Raw genomic sequence first — 27,633 nt, forward strand, 5'->3', positions numbered from 1 at the left:
CACAACAGGAAGGAGAACAGTATTTAAAAAAAAAAAAAAAAAAAAATCTTTCGAAGACGTTTCTGTGGGAGTTTGGATTTAAGTGGACTATGTACCAATAACTGACTTCAAAAGATGAAACCTCCGTCTGGTGTGGAACAGAATAAATAGATTCCGGTGTATTTATCTGTCTGTATTTTCTGCCTGGTTATTAAAAGTTGTCATATCTTGGGGGGGGCAGTAGTTCAGTCTTTTGGGACTTGGTTTTGGATTCTGATCGATCTTCTTCTCAAGTCCTGATACTGACCAAAGAATTTGTTTCAAGTTTAACTTTGTGGCCTTGACATGCCCCATATTAGAGATAGGATAGTGAATGGAATCAGGTCGGACCTGAACCTGGGCCGCACACCTTGAGGACCTCAGCTTCTGTTCACAGGGTGCACACACCAACCACTCGACCAGTGGCGCCTCAAAGTATAACATTTGGTGAGTGGTTGCTGGAGAGGTGGCAGTTCACTGCCTCTGAGATGGGCGCCAGACCACCAAACGCTCAGGTGCTCTTTCTTATGTGCAGCCCGCTCACTCTGACATCTCTCTGTTAGAGCATGACCTCAGGATCCTGTGTGTGTGTGTGTGTGTGTGTGTGTGTGTGTGGAGCTATGTGTGTGTGGAGCTATGTGTGTGTGTGTGTGCGTGTGTGTGTGTGTGTGTGTGTGTGTGTGTGTGTGTGTGGAGCTATGTGCCTGTGGAGCTATGTGTGTGTGTGTGTGTGTGTGTGGAGCTATGTGTGTGTGTGTGTGTGTGTGTGGAGCTATGTGTGTGTGTGTGGACCGGTGTGTGTGTGTGTGTGTGTGTGTGTGGACCTATATGTGTGTGTGAATGTGTGGACGTGAGTGTGTGTGTGTGTGTGTGTGTGTGTGTGTGTGTGTATGTGTGTGTGTGTGTGTATGTGTGTGGAGCTGTGTGTGTGTGTGTGTGTGTGTGTGTGTGTGTGTGTATGTGTGTGGAGCTATGTGTGTGTGTGTGTGTGTGTGTCAATCAATCAATCAATCAATCAATCAATCTTTATTTATATAGCGTCAATTCATAACAGGCGTTATCTCGAGACACTTTACAAAAGCAGGTAAAGGACCTTACTGTTTGTCTGTTAACATTAACAAAAGAGCAGGTAACACACACACAGGTGTGTGTGTATATGTGTGTGTGTGTGTGTGTGTGTGTGTGCATGTTTTTCATGTATTAATGAACTCTTTTTATTTCTCCTTCTCTGACAGCCTCTTTGCACGAGCAGTCATTGGACCGTCTGAACTGTATGTGCTTCCCTCTCTGTTCAGGGATTGACCTCTCATCTCTAATTAGGATCAGTCCTCTAAACTTACACACTCTAACTGAGACTTTATTTATTGCAATTAAAGAGTCAATTGGTATCAAGGTTTGCATGTAAATGACAAGCTTTAACACTTCAAGGCTGTCATGGATTATTATCATTACCTTGGACAGCTAATGAAGTTTTCTTTTTTCTTCGGTCATTGCCTCGAGAGTCATTTGGGACTGTCACAGAGTGTCTAATGAAGTCTAATGAACGTGTAGGGTCTCCAGCTCCTGAAGACGGCCAGCAGAGAGAGAAACCTCCATGTTAAGTTTGAAACTCGGAGTCCATAAGATGACAGTAATCAAAGAGAGTGATGGTTTGTGAATCTTGTGTTTCCTGTCTTTACAACTGGACAGCGCTGTGGACTCTCAGCCTTGTTCGTGTTTCCACACATTGACCCTCTGCAGCCACCCACTACTTCCTGTTTCAGCTAACAATAGACGGTTTGACTTTCCACATTGCTTACTGAGCAAAATGTCCTGTCAGGATCAATTAATATTAATGCTGTTAAATTTAATGCTGCTGAAACATGGTGTATATAGCTGCTGTGACTATAGTCCACATGTGGGCTATAAATACATCCACAACCATTGTTTCCATAAGCAGTGTAAAAATAAATCCACAAGCTGTTAATGTCCTCATGTCTGGATAGGTAGGTAGGCTTTATTTGTCAAATATGCTCCATGTTAAACATACAGCATAGATGAAATTTCAATCCCCTCAACTCACAGTGCAAACCTGCAGTGCATTAAAAAAACCCAACAAAAAAAGCACTGGGCTAAATAAACGTGACAATTAAATAATAATAAAAAAGCAATAAAAATAGCAGTACGATAAAAAAAACAAGTTCTTAGCAGCAAAACTTAACTGAAGACATTTGAGACAAATAAACAGAATACAGATTAAGTTAAAGTGAGGTAGTGCATTGTGGAGTAGTGCAATGTGGATGTAGTGGAAATAGTGGATGATTAAACAGAAAAAATACATTGCAGGGCTCTGGGATGAAAAAACAACAACAACAGACGTGGATTTGATGCAGCGCCACAGAGTTCATTAAAGCCAAACTAGAGGGCGCTGCTTCATCACAGAGATATTAAAGACTTGTTTTGTGACTTGTTAACTCATTACGGACATGTCTTGTGACACAGAAAACATAAAACGGTCAGGAGAAATGTTTTCACTTCGTGAAAAGATGTTGGTCTGACATTGAGGTATATTCAAAGACACAATCTCTTATTACCCGTTTCACACATCAGCATCCCTCAACTATGACAGAACAATAACATCCTACTATAGCTGTGTTTATAATAAGACAGTTTAATACTTGCATTTCAATTAGCACAGTGTTGTTACAGGTTAAACAGTAACACTGTTGTTTATATTTTGCTGCGGCAGTCTGTAGGACATGAGGGTTGCTGGCTCAAGTCCCAGCATGGACCAAAGTATGGAAGTTGGTCTTGTAGACACACACAAACAAGACCAGATACAAATTGTTTGTCCAGATATAAAAGGCAAAAAAATAATGCTGGACTTTCTTCACAATTGTGTGTGACATGTTATATGTATATTCCTCTCTCCCTTTTGCCGAGGCCTTCTGTTGCCACATGTATATACATTTTTTAATTATGCACTTTAGGTTGCCGATTCACAACTAGCCAAGGACTACAGCTGGAAATTAGCCGCAAACGCTAAAGCTGCTCCTTTTATTGTAAAGAGGGATTGTCCACGAAATAATAAACTAATGAACTAAAACTAAACTATACTTGTAAAACCTTAAAATAGCAGAAAATAGGGCAACATGTTTGCTTGTTGAGTGATATGAAATGCAGCCTTGTGTTTCTCGTTGTGTATCTTGGATTATAATCTTGGCAGGTCCATGTGGTTTCAAACACGTGTGATGAGATATTTGTGACTAGACAGAAGAGAAATAAAGTAGATTTGAGTTTTTTGGCGGTTGTTTGGGACTCTTCAAACTGTATAAGGCATGTCTGTGTGTCTTTAGTGACAGAAGTCAAGAAGGACATTGACACTGTCATGAGACCTGCCAGCAGTCCCAGCACCTGGTACCCATGGTAACACAAGTTACATAATAAACTCCAACAGATCCACACTGCTCACCATTTTCAATAGAATATAATGGCTGTTATGTCCATGTCTAAGGTGAAATATGGGACATGATATGATAACTTTCCCTGCTCTCTGAAACATTCAAGAAGGATTAATAATCCATTTATTAACGACAGATTCTGATTAGATAAAAATGTGGTCCAGAACCAGTAATAATGGACCTGGGCCATGGACTATGAACAGTAACAAAAGGCTGATTTTCATTCTCATATAAATCAAAATTCATAAAAATAATCATGAATCACAATAATGGGTTCAACAAAAAGCAGAGACAAACTCAGACCTAGAGTTTGTAAGAGTTTTACAGACAAAGGTTTTCTAATTAATTAAAATGTTTTTGGTCTTTACCTTTAAAAAACCTTTAAAAGTAACAATATTTTTAGGAGTCGTTCTGTCGAGTTGGTCATTAGGGTTTCGATCCCCAGCTGCAGTCACATGTTGAAGTCTCCTTGGGAAATACAATGTGTCTAATATTTGCTCCTGCTGTGTGAATGTGTGTGACCTGCAGTGCTCGAGCTCATCACCATTTACCATTTTATGATGTACCATAAAGTATTTCTATTTGTGACTTAGACAACAAAGGCGTTTGAGTGCATTTGATTGTTAAATGTGGTTTAAAGATGAATTATGGGAAGAAGGGCCCAAACAGCTGTTGTGATATCTGAACAAACTGAGAGATGTTTTAGTTTGTGCATGTAATAAAAATGTACAGAGAGCAGCGTTAACACCTTCATTTTTATCTTAATTTGTTGCATAACCTTAAACGGAAAGATGACTTCTCAGGAACATTTACAATTCACACTTTATCTCCCGTTTAATTTTTACTTTGTATTTTCTGTGAAGATAGGTGATAAATGATATTTTCTCAAGTGAAAGGGTCTTACAGTGTAACCAAAGAAGTCGTCATAACACTTTAATATTCAAACAGAAGTTCACACACAAACGCTGTCTATTAGATCATGTAGCTCGATGTGATTTTTACAAAGTTTATCAGTGAAGTGAAAGATGCAGTCTGGAGTAATGACAGGGTGATAGCTGCACGGCTCATATTAAATCTCACAGGTTGAACATTGATTTGCAGCCGAGCCTAAATGAATAACGCTGCGCGCGCAGAAGCCATACACCTTACGCAATACACACCTTTGACTGAATGATGAATTCAAAGTGTCCTTAAATGGGTCTGAAACAGACTGAGATTAAATGTGAGGCCTCTTTGTGACCTTCAAGATTGACGGCTTCTTTTTTGTTATTTTTAGAGCTGTAACTGCTGCTGTCAGGTCGGCGTAGATGTCGGAAGAGATGATTTCCAGCTCAAAGTGCCTAATATTCAAATGAAGTGATACATTTGACTCCTAAAGAAGCAGGATATGATTATTTTTTGTGGACATTTAACTCCAACAACACATGTACAGGACAAAATCAGCGAAGAGATAAGAAGTAGTGAGTCCACAGGGACTGACACCAACACAGACCCACAGGCTTTAATCCGAATCACAAATACTTTATTCATCAGAGGGAAATTCGTTAACACGAGGTTTGAAGGTCTAACCACACAATTCGTTTACCCTAATTTAAATATAGCTATAATTCTCCTGGTAAAAGTTGCTCACTTTAGGACTGTTCATTTTGAGTAAATTATATTAAAATCCACATTTGAGTGTTTGCTATAGTTGAACTGGCAGGCCTTAAATCAGACCTATCTGCGCTTGTATTCAGATAGTAAATTGAAAAGAAGCTCTCATTTATTCGTTTTTCTTTTCCTGAAAACTGCTTCATTTAGCACTTTCTGTGATTGCGTATCCTCCATCAGCACCGCTCTTCCTCTATCCTGTCCAGGCATTTCTCTCCCGGAGGAGGCTGCGAGGATCACTCACGTGACCCTACGTCCACCAATAGCGTTTCAGCAATCTAACTTTTGTGATAAGGGAATCACAGTAAAGAGCGAGCGGACTGAGGGAGTTTCACTCTGAGATCTTCATGGTCATCATCACGCCCCAAGGCTTATTTACCACAGAGCAGCCGCTGGCTCTTGAGGCAGCATTGTTAAAGACAGTGGCCATCCGGATTTGTGTCTCTTTTTTTTGAACATTTATTTGCCTCCTCAGCGGCCGCTGCAAGGCTGCAGCGACATCCAGAAATTATCAGACAATCTTCACCGACTGGCTGCTGATCAGATGTTGGGAGATAAATCTCACGGTAAGACTGTCTGACTCGTTTGGTGTGTTCACAGCAGTGTCCATGGAAGAATTTTCAATTAATAATGTGCGAGTCATGAAATAATTTAAACCTAAATAAAAATAGGGTGGTTTACAATACAGATCCCTTACCCTTGTGTTATATAAAAAAAAGAAAAAAGAAAAAAAAAAGATTTAAACTAGTGGCTGTCAAATCAGAATTATAAAAATCTATAGGAATAAATAGAAGACGTTAATGATGGCCTCTCAGTTCAATTTAAAACCTGACTAAATTAAAAAAAGAAAGAAAGCTTATTCTAGATAATAGGCTAACATGAAGCTTATATATCATTTAGACAGCTGATAAACAGTTTGTAACACAGATTCAAACCATAATCGTTTCAGAAAGAAAGTAAATTAATAGATAATTAATGTTCATCTTATTGTGATCATCTCTCTAGGTGTTGTTTTTATTTTTCTGATGACGTTGTACCTACACACCTGTGTTGCTGATCGAGCGCGCGGCCCCACTCTCGTGCATTAACTACGGACTGCTTTACTATGGCCCGTACTCACTTCTTCTGTGTGTCTGTGTTTGATTGTTTTATGTGTGTCTATCAGTTTATCTCAGGTCTCTTTAGTATATGTATGCTGTAAGCAGCAGGTAAATAACCCGCTGTGTGTCACTGAGCTCTGCGCAGTGAAAAGACGCCATGCAGGCTGTTTAGCACCACATGATGTATTATTGGCCTATTTTGTTTATTTAATTGCGATGTAAATTTCCATAAACTCGCTAAACCTCCTGACTGAGAGGCTTTACTCTTCTTGCCTAATCAAAGCTTCACCTGTGATCTGCGGTCATTGAAGGCAGCTCTATCTGCTGGATGCATCTAAGAATAGAAATATGACCACGTGTGAACGTAAAAAATGAACAACCTACAAATGTCTACTTTAATACACATTTCCCTAAAAAAACAAAAAAAAAACAAGTTGAAACCGTCGGCCTAGGTTAAATTAATGTTCAGCAGATCCGCAGTCAAAATAAAAATGATGTTCAAAGAGAGAAATAAAAACAGAGAGAATTAATTGTGATTATTAAAATATTTGTGGCGTGGATTCATTGAGCGCGCTTGATTATTTTCCTCGCTGCTGCTTTTTTATTTTTTTTTAAATATCCTCCGTATTTGATGTGCGTCCAATCCTCACTGCTTTAAAGAAGAAAAAAAGTCTGTATTTATGGAGGCAAACCCTTTGACTTAGAGCACACCCACGGAGCAGTTTATACAGCGATATTTTAACATTTGTAATTTCTATTCATTTAATTAATCAGCCCATACACAATTTACAGTGTAACTCTGCAATAATATCCCATCATTCAGATATCACACATCTATAGTCATATATTTAGGATGGACTATAAACTCCAATGTTCCGGAATGTATCCAACATGTCCATAAACATGATTTGACTTCTTGAATGATTCGTTCAATTTAAAAATCTTTGCGGGTCTATGCACCCAAAAACAATGAAGAATACATACAAAATAACTCACGGACAGATGCGTTTTACAAATAGCCTACGTTTCAGTTTTGAAACACACAAAAAAAATCATTTTAACATCAGACCTACTGTATGTGCAGATCAAACGATCAAACATATTTGTTATAATAAAACAAAACAGAAGCACGTGCACAATTTTGTGTCATCGAGGAGAATTCCGTCAGACATCTGAGATGTCTAAATACACTAGTTGAAATCTTTTTTTAAACTCACATTTAGGTGTTTTCATGCGTTTTCTTATGTAGCTATGTAGCTCATTTATAAATGAGTATTGATGGATCATTGTGCGCGGGGATAATCTGTATTTTACTCTTAAAGTACCATTTTGAATTTGTTGGATTAATGTGTTTTTGTGCTTGTGTGTCCATCTCTGTGTGTGTGTGTGTGTGTGTGTGTGTGTGTGTGTGTGTGTGTGTGTATGGTTTTGTGTGTGTGTGTGTGTGTGTGTGTATGTGTGTGTGTGTGCGTGCAGCAGGAGTGACTCTGAAGGTTATGGAATACACATACGATGAAGACCTGGAAGAGCTGTGTCCTGTGTGCGGAGACAAAGTGTCGGGCTATCACTACGGTCTGCTCACCTGCGAGAGCTGCAAGGTAACACTGATCACGACTCTGAAACACGGAGGGATACGAAGGAGAAAAAAAGATAATTTATTTTTGTTTTTATGATGCATTACCGAAGTTTATGTCTGATTTTTTATTTTAATTTTACTTTATTTCACCGTAACTGCAGGATTTCAAGAGATTTCTCCGTGTTTTGATCGTAAAGTTATAATTTAATTTATTTGTGAAAATTCATAAAAAAAATGTTGCATTCTGCATATTCCAAAATGCTTTATCTAGGGCATATTCCTGAGTGTAAATTATTAAAAATAAATACAGAATAAATGCTTCTGCTTAATCCGCGGCCCTTCGTTTTGAAGGCGTTGGTCTTCATAATGTTAAACGTTCTGTCTGTCCGAAATGGGGTTTTTTTTTGGCTCTCTTTTAACGTCACGTGTGTTTGCAGGGTTTCTTCAAGAGGACAGTGCAGAACAACAAACGGTACACATGTGCGGAGAACCAGGAGTGTAAGATAGACAAAACCCAGAGGAAGAGGTGTCCTTTCTGCCGCTTCCAGAAGTGTCTCAGTGTCGGGATGCGACTAGAAGGTACGCTTCACTCTATAGTACCGCTACGACTACTACTATACAGATTACTGTAAGAATAATAATAATAACAACAATAATAATAATAATAACAATAATAATAATAATAATAACAATAATAATAATAATAACAATAATAATAATAATAACAACAATAATAATAATAATAATTATAATACCCTATACTTGTTCGCTTAGAAGGAGAGACCAGGTTAAATTGTAACAAGGGGCAAATGTAAAAATTTCACCTCCTCCAATAAGAAATAAGCCAGAGTGATGTCACTTACCCTGCACGTGCTCACTCACAGTACGATTCTCCCTCTGCTTGTTAAAAATGTCACAAATACTACAAGTTTAGTTTCAATATGATCTTGAGATTTATATATTTTTACAGCATTATTTTAATGGTGAGCGTTTAGATGGGAGTCAATATAATCTCGAATGTTTTCTCTAAAGTATTGGTAAAAAAAATGCCTTGAACAATATGATAATAGATTGGTTGCTCATTAGCTGATCAGTTTATTTAAACACAGGATGGTTTTCCTTTGACTCAATAAACATAACTAAGATTTATTAACCACCAGAATAGGCACCTATTTTTTTATTTTTTTGCTTTGAATTCATAAAATACCTGAAATCTGAAACTCTGAAACCAAAATGACTTTTGAGATGAAACAGCATTTAATGTGTGCTTTCATTTGAGTTAATATAATTTATTTTTCTATTGTCACATCTACTATTGTTAGTGACTTCTTTAATTTAACTGATCATTGGATTATAAGTCTAGTCTAGTGTGTATTGTTATATTAGTTTAGTTATATTAGTTTATTATTATACATTGCACTTTTAAGGTGGGTTAGGACACACACACACCTACACACACACACACACACACACACACACACACACACACACACACACCTACACACACACACACACACACACACACACACACACACACACACACACACGTTACAATTGCAGAAAAAGCGCATTCATTAATCTGTATTAAGTTTTGAGACCTTTTTATTAGACTTGTCCATTAAAGCACATCAGAACATGTATTTTTTTATTGTTTCTGGGCTGGTGGCTCTCATATTGTGTCCAATACATGGGATGAGATTAATTCCCAGACAGCAATGCAGGAAAGCACCTGCTTCCGTAGAAAAGGACACATTCTTGACTTACTGATAAAGCTCGGGAGACTCCCCTGTTTTAAATCAAAAGCTCTATTTAGGCTACAAGAAGGAGGAGAGCTGCACAGACTCTGGGGAATCTTCTCAGCCCTTAAAGGGAAGCAAAAAATGACCAGCAAGTCTGTTGTTTACTCTGTTGGAAAGCTGAGGATACTGGTGGAAAAGGGTTATGATTTGACTGTGCAGCTCATGAAGGAGTGTTGCACAGAGGATCTTGGCAGTAAAGGAGATTTTAAAAGAGTTTCGTTTGTAAATCTGTTTCCCACATCTCCTCTCTTGTGTGACAGCGGTGCGCGCAGACCGTATGCGTGGGGGGAGGAATAAATTTGGCCCCATGTACAAGAGAGACAGGGCCTTGAAGCAGCAGAAGAAGGCTTTGATACGCTCCAACGGCTTCAAGCTGGAGAGCGCGGCTCCTCCACCGACCTCTCCTGTGCAGACCGACTACAGCTTCACCGGCACCCTGCACAGCCTGCCCACCATCTCCAAAAGTCTGCTCCCCTCCACCCCGAGCTCCATCGCCCCCACAGACTACGAGGCCAACCTCTACGGACCCCCCTCCCTGGGCATGACCATGCAGTCCCACGTGTCCATCACTGCTCAGTACCAGTACACAGCCTTCCCCAGCAGGGCCATCAAAGCCGAGTGTCCCGACTACACCAGCTCCCCTGAGTCTCTGACAGGATACACCTACCCAGACATGTACCCCTCTGCCTCACCGCAGCCCCCCAGCCTTCCTCCTCTGGTGCTGGAGCTGCTGCGCTGCGATCCAGACGAGCTGGTGGTGCAGAATAAGATCGTGACTCACCTACAGCAGGAGCAGGGTGGACGGGGACGCTTGGACAAGCCCAGCAACTTCAGCCTAATGTGTCGCATGGCGGACCAGACCCTCTTCTCCATAGTGGAGTGGGCTCGGAGCTGCATCTTCTTCAAAGAGCTCAGGGTGAGTCACATGTTCTGTATCTTTATACTGACACACAACACATGCTTTTAGTCCATCTCCAAGTTTGGTTTTGTCACCCAAACATCAACCCTGGCTCATACTGATCCTGCTCTATCCATGTGTTGCTAAATAAGAAACAAATATTCCCCCCCCTGTGTCTTAAAAAGCTCCACGTGGGCATCTTTCAGAAGTGTTGCTCGTTTATTAAATAAAGGCCTCAATGTTTTCTCGTCTTGAAGCTTAAAGGTCTTCTCAGAACAGAACAGACCAGACCTGGTCCACCATGGTCTTCTAAAAGCCCAAACCTCCACCCACAGAAATCTGGCCGTACCGTCAGAACACGTTCTTTACTTCAACATAGATATTTAAAATGAGCTGCACGGCAGAGCAGAAGATGAATGAGAGCGTCAGTCGTTGTATATCATGTGACAGGTCATCTTGTTTTGTTTAAATTGTTCCTTTACTCCAACGATATCATTTCAGAGCACTCGAGCATGTTTACGTGCCTTGCAATAAATGAATAAGGAATAATGAAATGGCTTGTTTTAGGGCTGTATTAATGAAGTTCACAGGCTCACAGACTCTGATGATGAAGTATAATGAATGTGTTCTGCTTATAGATGGTTGACTCATACATCTGTAGTTCTGTCAGAGGAGTCATTTTAGAGACAAACACAACAGACTGGAGACCATGTGTGTGTGTGTGTGTGTGTGTGTGTGTGTGTTTGTGTGTGTGTGTGTGTGGGAGGAGATCCTTCACTAAACTTTGGAATATAGTTTTTATGAAAGAATCACAATATCATATAACGAGCAGGAGGAGGACATACTGGAAAACAGAAAACATAATGCAGCAGATTAGATTGTAATGTCCGCGTGCATACAGTCTATGGTCGTGCACCAACCCCCCCCCCCCCCCCCCCCCCCACACACACACACACACACACACACACTCACACACACACACACTTACTCGAGGTGAATTGTGCTGGTTATATCCTGCTGCTGTGTCTCACTCAGATCACAGAGATTCTCCAAAGGGGCTGTCAGGAGAAACTCAGACTTAAAAATGATGCTGCAGTTTACACTTCATGTGAGGGCGGGATATTTCTTTTGTTCTGTTTGTCCACCTGTGTGGAGTCAAATCTTCTAAAGTATACCATTGTTATTAACTTATACATTTTCACATTTGTTAATGAGTACGGTCAAACAATACAAAAAGACAGAAAAAGGATTAATCGCTGAATTTTAACTGTTAACTAAAATTTAGCACATTTTCAATCTCAGGTCAGAAATTCCATTATTTTGTATTTTATCAAACAATTGTTTGGTTTTTGAAAATGTTTGTTCTGTCTCAAACTAAAGGTACTTTTACTCTTTGTTTGGCTTCAAGCCTGCTTTTATTTTGAAAGAAAAAAAAGAACTCCTGGTATATTGAAGGTTACTCTGTTTAACAAAGGAAAGATGGATTTATAGAGGATAACATGTAAATTCAAGCATCTAAAAGGAGCTTTATAAAAGTCAAATGTGAGTGTCATGTGGGACATATTACTTTGACTTGCCGTTTGCTCTTCTCCACCACCAATGGTGAGTCTAAAGAGACAAAATAGCACATAATTAATGGGATTAAAAATCCTTTGGGAGGTTAATCCCATAATTATTAACAAGTTAACGTCACCTCCGGTGTTGAAATCCAATGCTGAAATGGCAACAAACTGCAGTTCGTCGAATGTCCACTTGAGGCTGTATGTCACATACACACCATATTAAAAAACAAACAGTTTAACAGCAGAAAATAACATGTTCCCAGCCTGTTACAGAAAATTTATTTTGATCTGTTAGTTCTTGTCTTCATCAACTCATCCGTTTTGAAGGATATAAAGTATGTTTAGTTCAGCCCTTGATTGATCTGAAGGATGGTGAAATGTAACGTGTGTCAGCTCCAGCTCTCAGCCTGTCTCTCTGTTGACTGACAGTTAGACTGAGACAGCGTCTCCAGCATGGTGACCAAAGCCCCCTGCAGTAACAGATTAGTGATGTCACTCAGGCTTCCTTTCTTATTGTTTACAGTGTAAGGTTAACACTGACAGCCCTGATATTGATTGTTTTGTTGCTGCACCATGTAATGTGCTTGACATGGGCTGCATCCCTAATAGGTCCATGTTAACACAGAGTGTTCAGTACTGGCTGATAGAACTGACCATACACAGATGTTTTTATTCCCTTCCTTTACTTCACTGCTTCACATGAACTGTTACGATATTTCTGCTCTAAAAAAACAACGCTGCTGCGAAAAGGTTGAACCTGTTTGAGCCGTGTGCTGGAACACAATCGGCCTTGTAAGTGTATCATTACTCACTGTGTTTGCTCTGGGCTGAACAGCTGATCAGACTACACACACACACACGCACGCACACACACGCGCGCACACACACGCACACACTCACACACACGCACACACACGCGCACACACACTCACACGCACACACACACACATGCTCACACGCACACACACTCACACACACACACACACACACGCGCACACACACTCACACTCACACACACACACACGCGCACACACACTCACACTCACACACACACACACGCGCACACACATGCTCACACGCACACACACACACACACACACACGCGCACACACACTCACACTCACACACACACACACACACACGCGCACACACACACACACTCACACGCACACACACGCACGCACACACACAAACGCACGCACACGCACGCACACGCACACACGCACACACACAAACGCACACACACGCACGCACGCACACACACACACACACACTTTGCCGATCATATCACATTGCATGACTTGGTATTGTTTTTAATTGTATCCTATCGAGGTTGGCAGATACCTAATCACTTTTTAAGTACACTATGTACATAGCTTTACCTGTTTTTCTTCTGTTACGTTTAGCTTATGACATTTTTTACACCACTAAAAAAAGAACGTGGCATCAAGTATAAAGAATTTATTTTCTTTTGCATGACTAGACCAGTCATTTTTGAATTGTTCAACATTGTTGCTTAGATATTGATCTGGACATTTACTCAGAAAGCTGCTTAACAATGTTATCTAACATTAATTAACACTGTCAGTCATTTCTGGTGATTGTATCACAGTGTTATTTATCTGCTGCAGAGAGGGCTGAGAGGATTGTAAACTGAAAGATGTGATGACACTTTTTTTAGTCAACACCTTAAAAAAAATGAATCCAAACAGTTTCTGCTGACAATACCGACTGCCTTTGTGCTTCACCAAAATGTCAGCAGAGTGAACTCAAAATGCAGCATTGACTCAAACAATGTGATGCAGGAAACAATAGGTTTTCTGACATTTTTGCACCCTGGCAGCTCGTGTTCCTGCAGAATGAATATAGTCTAAAAAAAGGATTTCATAACATTTTAATCTCCCCTCTTTGTCCTGATACCATTCAACCCCAGAAAAGACAAAAAGTGATAAAGACTTTAAGTTTTTGCTTCGTCTGTATCTTTCCTTTCCCAGAAACAAAGAACACAGTGTTGGACTGAGCAGATTTGTTGCATGCTGCGGGATGCTTTGCTAAAAGGCTCCTCTTCATTACTGATGCATCCTCAGAAGACAGACCTTTCTGTTAAGCAGTAAGGTGCTGTCTTAAAGCAGCTGATACCTGTCTCACTCTTTAAAGACACATACTCCTTGGACTGTCAAGTCCCATGTTGTGCAGCTTGAAATGAATGTCTTAGTCAATGTAGTCGTGTGTCTTTGAATGTCGTGTCGCAGCAGCTGTTTCACCTTTTAATTTAAAAGAACTCCTCCTCCAGAGGGATCCTGTCTTAGACGCTAAGGACAAAAATCTGGGTTTTTTCAGAGCCATCGCTCCTCAGCCTCTTCAGTCTGAGCCGAGGCCATCAACCCAGGCAACTCATTCACTTTCTGTTCTTGTTAATCTGGATAAAACACACAAGCTGACAGCTGGATTCATTTAACCCATGGGTAAAGTAAGAATAGTGATATCAAAGTATTTACAGATTGAATATGAAGATCATTCATTTTAAACTGACATGTTTGCGTGTCACATCTCTGATTAATTCGGCAGCGCAGCTACTAGGTCTCAAGAGATGGTTTTTGTTCCACCCTAACTGTTCGTGGCTATGAGCTATACTGACAGTAAATTATTTATGAATAATTGCATGTAAAGGTTATCCCTGAATGACTGCTTAAAGACACATTTTGATATGTTCAACAAGCACAGTTAGTTCTTGTATCTCTTAAACTGGTTTAGTTTGTGTTTAAGTGTATTTCAAACGGGCTCTTAATCAAATCAACAAAAGATGATGTCAAGGCTGGCGAGGAATCATGGGAGAGATTCTCTCTGCTACCCCCCCAATTTCTCTGCTAATTAAAGTCGACAATTTTATATATATATATATATATATATGAGCCATACATAACATAGACTCAGTCCATGTTTAATTCATTTACATATTTTAATGTAAACATTAGCAACCAAATTCTGTATATTATAACTTTAAGTTATTCACTCATTTATAAAGAAAACAAAACAAGAATCTACATTTATGTTTGAACTGTTTTTATAAAATAACATTGTAGGTGCTTTTTTCATTTTTATTCTCCATTAAAATCTTTGATTATATTATATTCTACCCTTCCAGTCCTTATAATAATAATGCTTCAATCAATGCGCAGGTCCACCATTTTTATTCTCAATATAGCAAAGGAATGAAGTCTATTGGGAAAACTCACGGGGGGTTTCCTTGCATTTGAAGAGACACACGGAGCGTTCAGAGAGAGCTGGTTTCTACAGGGTCACCAAACTCCTCTGGTGCTCGATTGTTGATGTTATATTTGGACCAAAGCACAGATGTTTCATATAGACCATAGGGGGACTGTTTGAAAAGGTGGAAAGGGGGGGATAAGGAAAAAAAAAAAAAAAAAACTGAAAATAATTCTACCTGATAGAATGTCAGAAAACAATCTGTCGAACTTTTGATCCAGCCAACGGTTTGAATTCAGTCATGAATCTCAAACTGCAAACACTTGAAGTTTGTCAACATGAATAGTCAAAATGACGCTTAATTAACTCAGAGACGAAAAATAACTTTATTAGTCGTTCTTACTGTATTTAAAAAAAACAAAAAAAAAAACAGGATCTGATCATTTGTACAAATGACTCACTCCATGAAATAAACACATGGAAGGACACTACTGCCATGCTGTCACAGCTTACTGGGAAAAAGGTCTCATCCAGTTTGAAGGCGGCTTCAGCTCAGTTTGTTTGAGTTGTCGTCTCTCAACTAGAAGTTCAAGCGTTCGATCCCCCAGCTCAGGCGAGCAACTTGTTTGATTATTACCCACTGCTGCGTATAAATGTGTATGAACGAGATTAGTTAGTTGATGGTTAATACACATAACAAACATGACAACCAGCCATCGGTGTGTGAATGGTAGGTGTGACATGCAGTGTAAAAGTGCTCTGATCGTCAGTAGACTAAAGAAGAGCTCTACAAGCTCAAGTCCATTTTCCATTCACCAGTCCATCCATAATTGTTCCATTTTTCTAACCTCACTACGTTTATATTTTATATCATCAGACGCGTGTGTATTTCTGATGCATTTCCGTTACGCGTCAGAATATTTTTGTGCACAGTGAACAGCCAAGATGGACAGTGAGAACAAAGCGTGCATTTTCTGCCAAGAAAGTCTCACAGAGAGAGAGAGCTGTTTCCCTGCACTGGATAATTACATTCCATGCAGACGATAACGGGGAAATGCGGGCTCTCCACTGCAGCTCGGCGCTGCACTCGACTACATTGTTGTTGAACCGTGAACAGAAAGGCCTTCGTCCTGCGTTCTGATTGGCCCGCCGTTCACCTGTTAAACAAATAAGATGATCATCAGCTGCTTAAGGAAATGTACTTGAGATAGTCTATTAAAAAAACAAAACAAAAAAAAACAGTTCAGTTTTTCTCAAAAGTAGAAGTCATGATGTCTCCTCTGAGCAATAAAACAGAAACACTTTCTGATACTTTCTATACTTCATCACAGACAAAATCAGCTTCATGCAGTTTTGTTTTTGTATTCGAGTGTCCGACCGAACGCATCGGGAAGCATCAAGACGAGTTGCAACATTATTTCTCATTTTCACACGCCTTTTCTATTTCCTTTCTTACGCTCGCGTAAACATGGGGAGGAACGAGAGAGCTTGACAAAGTGCTGAGAGAGTCCTACGTGTTAATTTACATGATCTTCTTTCAACTTCCTCACTCAGTAGAACAGCAGAGAGAAGAAGTCCCATGATTCCTCGCCAGCCTCAACGTCATCTTTTTTATTGTTTTGATTGAAACCCTTCCAGTGGTGGCTTTTAGTACCTAAATCTAGATGACCACAGTCCATAGCTGATAGGCCATTGAGACTTACACGTTCTTTGTTGTCATTCAAACTTGAGCTTTACAGTGCAGATAAGAACAAAGTTGCATTGGTCTCATGGTGCAGGATAAAAAACAAACTAAGAGTTTGCCCCTCAAAACCTAAATATGAATTGTTTAGTGTGGTCCAAGTAAACAAAGCATAAGATCATAATTCATGTTCAAAAACGTCCTTACTTTCTATCAATGAGCAGTAAAACTCTTAATGTCCTATCAGCAATAGACTACAGTCATGTAGAATGAGCTACTAATAAGTGCTTCATACTGACCAATAAGCTGTTAGCTGTTACCAGTTAGCATGCTACAACTAGTTAATGTTGAGTAGAATAGAACTTTATTGATCCACAATGTGCATAATTGTCTTTCACAAGAACAGAGAACAAAACGTTCGGGAAAACAAGACAACATTCAAGCACAGCAAGAAAGCAGGAGAGCGCCGGTTGTCCTTGACAACATCACAGTCAACGTGGTTTGAAAATAATTTAGTACAATAATAAACCAGTTTTAAGAGAGTCATTTTATAAAATGTTCGTTTTGTTATGATAGTTTTTTCGTTTCGTCCTTTATGAATTTAAATATTTTTTTCTATTCTGGACAAATGTGTTTTATAAGCTTTATAAGCTATTTCTTTTTTTTTGTGGCTCTTGGATGTCTGATAGAAGCACTTCAGACTGGGAGTGCAATGGATGAGAGCCCTCGCTTAATATGTTGTGAGCTTTCTTTTTAGTGTTCTCCAAGCCTGTTACAAAGCAGCATCTGTGGTTTCCCTATGATTTGACTGGCTGTATTGACCACTCTTGGCAGTTTGCTTTTACATTTAACATCTAAATGCCCATACCAACAAGTTTGAAGTGTTACCAGATATGGTGGCTTTTTAATAAATACATATCAAACAGTTCTATTGCAAATCATAATGCTCTGACGTGAGCATGTGCCGCAGACAAGTACTGAGAGGAAAACCCATCCACAGAATCTGTTTTCAGAAGTGTACAACACTTATTCTTAATTATCCAAATTGCTTCCTCTACAAGTTTGTGATAAAAAGTTTCAATGTCTGTGTCTGAAGAAATACAAGGTTTTGGAGCTGGATTGAGCCCATATTAACATATTCAGTGACCATCGTTATCGGCTAATTTTGTCACAGATATGTGCCGATCCCATGAGATTATTTACCAGTTAAATAGCATTTTATAAAGCATCACTTGCACTACACTAGCATTTCTCTTCCACCAGCAGAGGGTCCTCTTTGGATTACAACAAGTATTATCGCTGTCCAGCGTGTCAAGCTGTGATGCATGCACATACACTGGTTACTTTCCAGATGAGTAACCATCTTGTCTTCATCATACTGTTTATTTTTTCTGCAAGTGATTGATCCTCATCTGAGCGATCAATCCACAGCATTATTTTATAAATATTTATCTTTCTCAGATTGAACATACATCTAAGAAAGATATCGGCGGATATATTAGTATCAGATTTTGTTTCTTCCAAATATCGGTATAGGCCCCAAATATCCCATATCAGTCGGGCCCTAACACATTTATACTGATGGTTAGTGGTAATGTGTTATGGTAAAACTACGACTGCTAATATATAGTTCTGGTGAGTGTCTCCTTTCTTGTTTGGTTGTTTTGCTCAACCCATTCAGATTATTGATGACCTTTGTTATTCTAAACCTCAACTGAAATCTAGCCCGTCCTGTGGCCACAGTCTGTTGGTAAATGAGACTTCTTAGAGCAGTTTATCACAGCTCTCATTAATTATTGATCTCCAAACACAGCTAATATAAATACTGAACTGTGACAGCTTTTGAAAGCTTGCTGATCCGCACGTCCACTGACGTGACTTTTTATAGGACAGGCTTGAAAACTGTCACACTATACTTCATTTCACGTTATGCAAAGACAGCCAGATTGTCAGGCATGATGGGTAGGACCATGATGTGTAGGGCCAGAAAGCAGGTGGCATCCAGACCTGATGTATTGAAATCGTTGTTTCTGGTCTTCTTTGGAGGCGTTGTTGCTGCACAGGATGAATCCTGTCTTGACGAGTTGGAGTTTAAAGACACTATGATCTTTGTGTCAATGTTGTCAATGCAAGGCTATTATGATGATTAAATGTCCCAAACAACACCAGCGCTTGTTACTAAAACTGAAGCAACGGACAGAGTATATTACACCTTTAGCAAACAGGATCAACACATCATACCATGTTACATCCCAATCTGTTGTTTGACCTAACGTCTAACTTTTGAAAATCAGCCAATCACCAGGGGCTGCTACAGGTTGCTGAACTACGTATAAATTGATCCAAAATGGTTGATTGACGTAAACATCACAAACAAAAAGGTTGACTGTTTTTTTATCCTTTCTGAGAATGAAGCGTCAAACAATACGCCAGCAAACAAACTGAAATACCACTGTAGACTATTGATGCCAAATTAGAAAATAAAAATAAGAAATGTGTCCCAAACATTCGGAAATAGTTTGTCAATCAAAGCCCTCTGACAGTGTTGATTAGTTTAAAGTGGAGATGTGAGAAAATCAAAACTGTACAATATATGTCATTTTGATAATGAGAACTTATCAACATGATATCTCATTTATTCTCTTGGTTTGAACTGCGGTACCTTCTCTTCTGATGACATGATAAGCAAATGAAGAGAGGCATGATGGGAAATGAACTCTCTGAAAACTTGATTTGTTTCTCTTCTCTGCTTCATCATGTCTGTGAGCCTTCCCATTAAACTCCACACTAAACTTTTATAGAAATAAATAACTCCTCTTCCACTGCCGAGAGACAGTGCAGTTTCCATCCTTTAACCATGTGCAGCAAACACACTTTTTATTTTCTGTGGCAGTCCTTATAATGTTAGCTTAATGGCTGAGTATGAGTCTCACAGGACAACGTGAAAGCTTGCAGGTTTACAACCTGATTTATATCAGGCAAACCCAGTTCTACTCTCAAAGACGGACAGACAGAAACATTACTTTGGAGTAGCCTAGCAATAAGTGTGCATGCCTCATGTTCAGAGGCTAGTCCTCTTAGCTTACGGCCCGGATTTGAATCTGACCTGTGGCTCTTTTCCTGCATGTCATTTCCCACTCTCTCGCTTCAGCATGTCTAAATCTATCCACTGTCCTATCTCTAAAGTAAAGGCATAAAAAGCCCCAAATAAACCTTCAAAATAAATAAAGCCTCTCTTTCTCTCCGCGTTCAACTCGTTGAAGCGTTTTTCAGACGGATTCTTTGGCTGAGTGTCTCACTGCTCTTGGAGAGGAAGCGCAGGAGGTCGCTGAGACCTCTTGCTTCCTTAACCCTCCTCCTTTATCACCGTACACACACCCCCACCACAGCTCCAGTCCAGATGAGTGTGTGGCCAACAAGATTGGACCCTCGCCTCTGCGTCTGATATATAGTTTCATTCAGGTGCACAGTAATTCTGTCAACTCTGTGTCAGATGAATGTGTGTCTGGACCTATTAGCAGCTGTGGCTGTAGAATTACACGGCCGCCGTGTCCTTCGGTTTACAAACAACATTGCAACAAGAAGGAGGGAGGGGGGCTCAATCTAAAAACACACACACCCATCCCCCCCAGTGTAGAGCAGATGTGACCAGGAGAGGTGGGGGTTGAGGGAGAGGTGAGCAGGTTGATGAGGTCTAAGACAATGCTCGTAAATCCACAACATAGAAGTAGCACACATTTACAAACTACCAGCATCACTTTGTTTTTTTCTGTACACATTTTTCTGGTCTCCTTATTATACAAAGTTTCTGGATTTCTGAACGGCCTCTCAAACAATACATTCAGAACTGTTGTTTTTATGGACACGTAATTAAATTCAAATGAAACAATGTGCTATTACTGTGATCTGAAAAGTTGAAAATGTGTGTTTGATAGATATAGATAGATAGATAGATAGATAGATAGATAGATAGATAGATAGATAGATAGATAGATAGATAGATAGATAGATAGATAGATAGATAGATAGATAGATAGATAGATAGATAGATACTTCAGCTACTCTTTAAACAGGAATATCAGGGATTGATTTGCTGCTTTTTGTTGAAAATAATTGCCAGGTGTTTGTTTGTTTTTTTACTGAAAGAAAGATCAAGTTGTGAATATGATGGGCAGATTAAATCACTGTTGAAAATGGTCATGAGTCCCACGTGGCTTGGTCCCATGAGGCAGTCGTCTCTCAACCGACAGGTCAGGGTCCCAGCCCCATTTCCCATGTGTCCTTAGGCAAGATACTTCACACTCAATTGCTCCCTCTAATTCGTCGGTGGCGTATGATTGTCACTGAATGGATTAATTAATACTGGACTTTATATAGCAACTACTGCCATCAGTGTGTGAAAATGTTGATGTGAACTGAGGTGTCGAGTCGTGAGAAGATGAGAAAAGCGCTCAAGTACATTAACCATGAGTCGTAGCCATTTTATTAATGTTGCACTGTATCTTAGTTTGTAACGTCATTAACACCTTTGTACTAAGACATTGCATCCGAAATGGCGTGACACAGGTGTCTCAGTGTTTAAATTAACAAAGCATTACAGCACTGAAGGCACAGAATGTGAGCACACATCAGGAGCTTCACGTACACACAGACTGAGGCATGCACACACACAGCTCTGTTCTGCTTCTCTGGCCTGTAGCGGTTTTGTTCAGCTGGATAATCTTTATAGATGAACACCACTTATATCAAGTTTGAAGAGTTAATGCAGCCGAGAGAAGTAAAAAGCTAAGCTTATGCTTCAGCGAACTACACTGCGGTCGGTTGCGTGTGACGTCACGACCGTTATGCTTCATCGATCTAATCAGCGGATTTGACAAGCTAGCTAAACATTAGCTTAATAAATTGTTTATTTACCTAATATTTGCAAGAGCTCTGAAAAACACTTTGTTCTTTGTTCAGAAAACATCTTTGGAAGCTGAGCTTTGTTTAAATACTCCAAAAAACAGTGTGTGTGGATGGAGACATGAGCTAATCACTGTTCAGTCCCTCCAGGAAGTCGCAATGCTGCGATCACAACAATTCACACAAATTCGACTAATCCCCGCAATTTCTGGGCGACCTTGCAATTTTGTCCAATCACTGCAAATGTTTATCAATCAAATTTCCCCGCAACTTTCAGCAGTCAGAGTAGTCCCCCGCAAAAACAGCGAGCTTTACGTCACCATAGTTTAGTGACCACGGACCAAACTCACTTCCTGTTTATCTGCACTCAGGAGAGTGAGCATGAAGCGCTGCAGGTCCGTCCTGTCTCCATGACAACAGTTTGTTGACAACGTGCCGCTGTGCAGGAGACGTAGGGGATCAAGGAAGAGGTCCTGAGTGATGAGGTGTTGGAGAGCAGCTGCCTTGACCTGTCCTCTGGACTCAGAGCACAGGAGGAGACAAGTCAGGCGCTGCAGAAGAAGGTGGAAGACCTCCCAAAACAAGAGGAGGCCCAACTGTTGAGGGCTGAGAGCCTCCAGAAGGAAGTGGAGGAGATCAGGCTTCAACCTGAGGAGAGCCTGGAGCTGTGCGCTAAACCTGCAGCAGAGGAGTTAAAACTGTGCGAGCAGGACAAGATCTCTACCTGGAGGAAGATCAAGAAGGCCTTCACTCCAAGTGGTCGTCGCCAATACAAGCATCAGAAAAAAACAGATGCTGCTCCATATGTGACCACCTCAGCCTCTCCATCCCCAACCTCCAGCTGCCCCGACACACCGGCTGTAACAGGCCAAGCAGGCACAGTGGGGACATGTAGAGTCCTGACAGTCTGAAGCCGGCTACTTTCTGCTTGCAGGACTTGACCTGTTCACTCTGGGTCTGCGTGGGGTTTTTTTTTTCTCCGGGACGCTCCGGTTTATTCCCACATATAAATTCGGACTTAATTAAATATTTTGCACAAATTTCAATAAAAGTTCAATTAATCATTTAAAAAAGTTGTGAAATAGCATTCTTTCTATATTTTAACAGAGAAATGTCTCTAAATGCATTTTGAATAAAACAAAGTACACAATGTGAACCACAAGGTTATAGAGGCTGGAAGGAGGATTAGTGAGAGAGTTCCTGTCTAGATGACGTGTAATGTCTGCGACAACCACTGTAGTTTCAGTCTTAGGGTCTTAGCTAACATAGTTTATCTCGTCTAACAAAACATCAACATCTCTTCAGCTTGTGTTAAACACAGACCTTATTTCAGACGTCTAACTACAAACCCATTCAAAAGCCATTATTGACTTTTAGAGTTAGGAACCCATATCGCTGAAATGCTAGCTCACCTATGGATTTTAGGACCTTTGCCAGTCTATTATACCTCTCTGTGTGTTACATTGTGTGGAAGATGTAACTTTAAAAGGCAGTTTAAAAGGTGTTTAGGGTATCAGGTAAATCATTAACACAAGTTATCTCGAGGAGACAGGTTTAGTTTTTGCCAAATATGGGACAGTGTAAGAATGAATATGTGCATGGACTAAGTAAACATTAGAATAAAGTAACATTTAGCTTGTGAATAGCCCTGTTATCAAGCTCCGCCCTCTTAACATCTTTGTTCTTTCATTTTGATTCCATGACAGCGTTTGAAGCGGTGTCCTTGCTACCTGTGCGTCTTATTGGATCTTTCTCTACCTACATTGTTTTTGTCCTCTTTACTGTTTCAATCTTTAATTTACATAAAAGCCCTTCTAAGGACGGGGGTCGCAAATTAGCATCTGCTACAAAAACTACTAGATTTTAAGAGATACACACTTCATTTGGTCTGAGTATTACATCTATTAAATGAACTGTAAACCATGGATACAGCTCTGGCTCGTATTAGAGGCAGGATGTCACTGTCGTGTTCAACAGGCAGTCTGAATTTGGCTTACGTCTCTGACCATGTGTGTTTATGTGTGCGTTTGCTTCCTGAAGGTGGGAGATCAAATGAAGCTGCTCCATAACTGCTGGTCTGAACTTCTGGTCCTGGATCACATTTTCAGACAAGTGCAACACGGACAGGAAGACAGCATCCTGCTGGTGACCGGCCAAGAGGTAACACCTCCCTCACACACTTCCCATCATCCTCCTGCAGTGTACGCAAAAATCTTTGAAGTCATACGGCTCTCGAATTCAAAACTAAAACAGCAATTGTTTAGAAGGATGTTACAAACTCATTTGATCATCTTTTTAGTCCAGAAAAAAAAACCCCTGTGTGTTGTTTATCAGAATTGTTTCTTTTGGTATTAGCATCTCTTGCCATGCATGATGACCAATCACAGTTAAAAGCTTCACCAATGACAGGAAGTGGTTACCACAGGTCATCGTGCCATGTTTATAGCTTTAATTAAGACCTTGACTTTATTGTCATATTTTGGCTTTAGACCAAACATTTAGCTTGAATCTCAATATTTTGAGGCGCTGGTGGGCTAGTGGTTGGCGTGCGCTCTCTATGTACAGAGGCGGGAGTCCTGGAAGGCCAGCGGTGCAAGTTTGTGTCCAACCTGTAGCTCCTTTCCTGCATGTCGCTCTCCGCTCTCTCTCTCTGTCCCTGTCATGTCAATGTTTTTACTTAACTCTGGATTTCTGGATTTTTTTTTCTCTCTTCTTGAAGACCAAACTACAACACATCAATTTAACCCTCATTAACATTTTGACTTAATTCTTAATTTGCAAAATAACAAAAGGTCCAAGTTGCTGTCCAATTCTTTAAATGGCCCCAATAATTAACATTTGAAATATTTAATATATATATTAGACATACTGTATTAATTTAGTGCTTGATTTGTAACTTTAAGGTTAATTCTTAGTTATTTTTTAAATTTGAAAAAGTTCCTCAGAAGTAACAACTGACAAAGAATCATTTCCTGTTTCTGAGTGATGGCTCAGTACAAAAGTAGAACTATTCTTGATTTAAGTCCTCAGTTTCCATGTTTATGAATTGAACAGTAAATAACCCAAAGTCTGTTTTCAGGTGGAGTTGTCGTTCGTTCTGTCCCAAGCTGAGGCCACTCTGTCCGGTCTGGTCCAGAGAGGTCAGGAGCTGGCGGCGAGGCTGCGGGCGCTGCAGGTGGACCGCAGAGAGATCGCCTGTCTGAAATTCCTCCTCCTTTTCAACCCAAGTGAGTTTGCCTCGTGTCTGTGCTTGATTAAAAAATGACTTCAACTCAGTGATGGTCATTGGCAAACAGTTGATGCAAAGAAAACATCAACTGAGGAGCGGAAAGAGCTCAAACTGTTTTCATATAAATATCGTACATTCTCCTCCTTAAATATTTTATGTAGAAAAACATTCAGCATCGACTGACCCATCGGTGAATTACTGAGTTTACACGTGTGTTGCTGATGATTTTTCAAAAAAGTGTTTGCATGTAAAAATCAATCAACCCGGTCTGGCTGTGGGATCATACTGATGCTGTCCTTTAGCGGAATTTGAAAAGCAAGACTGACATCTTAATGAAAAAAAATGTCACAATTGCAGATTATCTGTCATACCAATTTATCTGTAAGGTTACAAGTGTTTTCCAAACTGGCCTTTTTTCTCTCCAATAAATTCACTTAATTAAATTTCTCGGGTTGACAAAAGCCAATATTAACAAAGACATCCTCCTCCATTGTCCACTAATGGCATTCAAAAGAAGCCTAATGGATGGCTCTATCACTCAATGGCAGGGCCGACATTCATGTGGCGGTTTGTGCAGATGGAGAGAGCATAGATGTGGCTTGCCCAGATTCCCAGAAGTGTTTGCTGTTTAGCGCTGGCAGAGCAGGAACAAAGAGCTTTTGAATGGTGAGAGCACTTGTCATATATGGGCAGAAAATATTTGCTGTCTCTGCCTGTGGCTGCTTTGCTCGCGCACGCTCTCCCTCGTCTTCAGAGTCAGCTTCGGGGGTAATTTAATTGCCCTTAAGCAGTATGAAAAGATGATTCAGAACATTGATTCAAAACATTTAATTACTGTGTGAATGGATTCTCAGAGCTGGGCTCAGCTGATGCTGAATGCTGGTCCACCGGAGGGCCAGGCTATTGTCTCACACACACACACACACACGCACACACACTCACATCCACCCACACACTGTACTCGCTCATATTTCTTTACATAAAGTATAAACACAGTAAATACTGGATATAAAATCTATACCATCAATGAATGTGTGCATACCACGATCCTGAAATAAATTGTAACGCTAGTTTATATAATGTTCAAGCACATAACATTAAGGGTCATTCATTGAAGAATTTCTCTGAAAGAAAATGTGCTGATGATTCTTGAGCGCAAATATTTCACCTTAAAAAAGCTGTAACCCAAATGGCCCATCCGATTGTACAAAAGGGCAAATTGTTTATTCGTAACAACAGCATGTAATGAACAAATGATCAAAGATCCGAGTCTTCATTACAGCAGATAAATTAATACACTTGATAAATGTTTTCATGAGCAGTAAAAGTCAGACGAGTCTGTTCCTATTTGGTTCAGAGAACGGTAAAGCTTTGTATTGAGACCAAATGTTTGCTGAAAATCTATTAAATCAGATTTCGGTTTGCTTCAGCACCTCCAAATGTTTATGTTTTATTTTATATTTTTATTTAAAGAGATTAAATAATATGTTTTGGTTTTCCTTTACCAAACCATAGACAATTTCATGACACATCGATCCATAAAGTACACCAGAATACATTAAGTAAGTGAGCCGTCGAGCTCTCTGCCCCTTCTTTGACTTCAGTGCCGAAGGTCACAAACACACGTCTGCTTCAAGTGATGCTTTTGGTCTGAATAGTTCTCATCTTTATCTTCACACCTCTTTGACTGTTATTAGGCTGACCGAAAAATACATTTGAGATACATTTTCCAATGTGGCGATCACCATCACTTAAACTGGGTGACATCACTGAGTCAGTTGTTTCCCCTCACTGAGCCGTTTTCATTTTTGCTGTGTGCAGATGTGAAGCTCCTGGAGGACCAGGCCTTTGTGGAGGGCGTCCAGGAGCAGGTGAACGGGGCCCTGCTGGAGTACACTCTGTCCACCTACCCTCAGTTCCAGGAGAAGTTCACCCAGCTGGTGGTGCGTCTGCCGGAGCTGCGCTCTCTGAGCACGCAGGCCGAGGACTACCTGTGCTACATGCACCTGAGCGGAGAGGTGCCCTGCAACAACCTGCTCATCGAGATGCTGCACGCAAAACAAGCATGTGTGTGAGGGCTGCTCTGCTGTCATGTGTCGTTTCGCTTGGTGAGAGACAGAGGGTGTGTGTGTGTGTATGTGTGTGTGTGTGTGTGTGTGTGTGGGGGGGGGGGGGTGGGGGGGGGGTGAGTGCAATGAAAGAAAATCATATAAAGATTGGCATAGCAGATCCTCTTTGTGAGGGCTTTTGTTTGGGTAAAAAAGGACAAAATGTTCTTTAGAGTTTGGGATTATGAAATGATTTTCATAGTCGGTGTTTTCATATCCTGCAGAGCTTCATAAAATACGACCTTTATAAACTGGATTTTGTACCCTGTTTTCAAAAATATAAATTCAGGTCTGCTGTTAGACTTCTACAATATCTTTTATTGACAAATATTGATCCGGCATCGTAGAGGACCAAGCTGCCCAGCTAACGTTTAGACAGGGAGGAAGACATGTTGTCAAGGTTACGTGCGACAAAACTGTCTCCAGATGTTCTCATGTCCTCATAAAACAGCCACACTTTATT

General features: G+C 40.2%; 1 protein-coding gene across 2 annotated transcripts; it reads left to right on the forward strand.

The window, feature by feature from the left end:
* Positions 1–5,496: 5,496 nt before the first annotated feature.
* Positions 5,497–27,243, forward strand: LOC306836759 (nuclear receptor subfamily 5 group A member 2-like). Of its 2 annotated transcripts, none has more exons than XM_079364040.1 (7): positions 5,497–5,674; positions 7,685–7,806; positions 8,222–8,363; positions 9,844–10,499; positions 23,874–23,993; positions 24,913–25,060; positions 26,884–27,243. In XM_079364040.1, exons 1-7 carry the CDS (start codon positions 5,653–5,655, stop codon positions 27,135–27,137), a joined length of 1,464 nt encoding a protein of 487 aa, XP_079220166.1. In that variant the 5' UTR covers positions 5,497–5,652; the 3' UTR covers positions 27,138–27,243. The 2 variants fall into 2 exon arrangements, with proteins under 2 accessions (XP_079220166.1, XP_079220167.1); XM_079364041.1 differs by having other exon boundaries at positions 7,688–7,806.
* Positions 27,244–27,633: the final 390 nt, after the last annotated feature.

Source organism: Symphodus melops (genome assembly GCF_947650265.1).
Source record: "Symphodus melops genome assembly, chromosome: 1".
NCBI lineage: Eukaryota > Metazoa > Chordata > Actinopteri > Labriformes > Labridae > Symphodus > Symphodus melops.

Coding starts and splice junctions, on each gene's coding strand:
- LOC306836759 (XM_079364040.1), top strand. CDS start 5,653: ATGTTGGGAGATAAATCTCACG. Junction 5,675..7,684: donor GTTGGGAGATAAATCTCACG/GTAAGACTGTCT, acceptor GTGTGCGTGCAG/CAGGAGTGACTCTGAAGGTT. Junction 8,364..9,843: donor TGTCGGGATGCGACTAGAAG/GTACGCTTCACT, acceptor CTTGTGTGACAG/CGGTGCGCGCAGACCGTATG.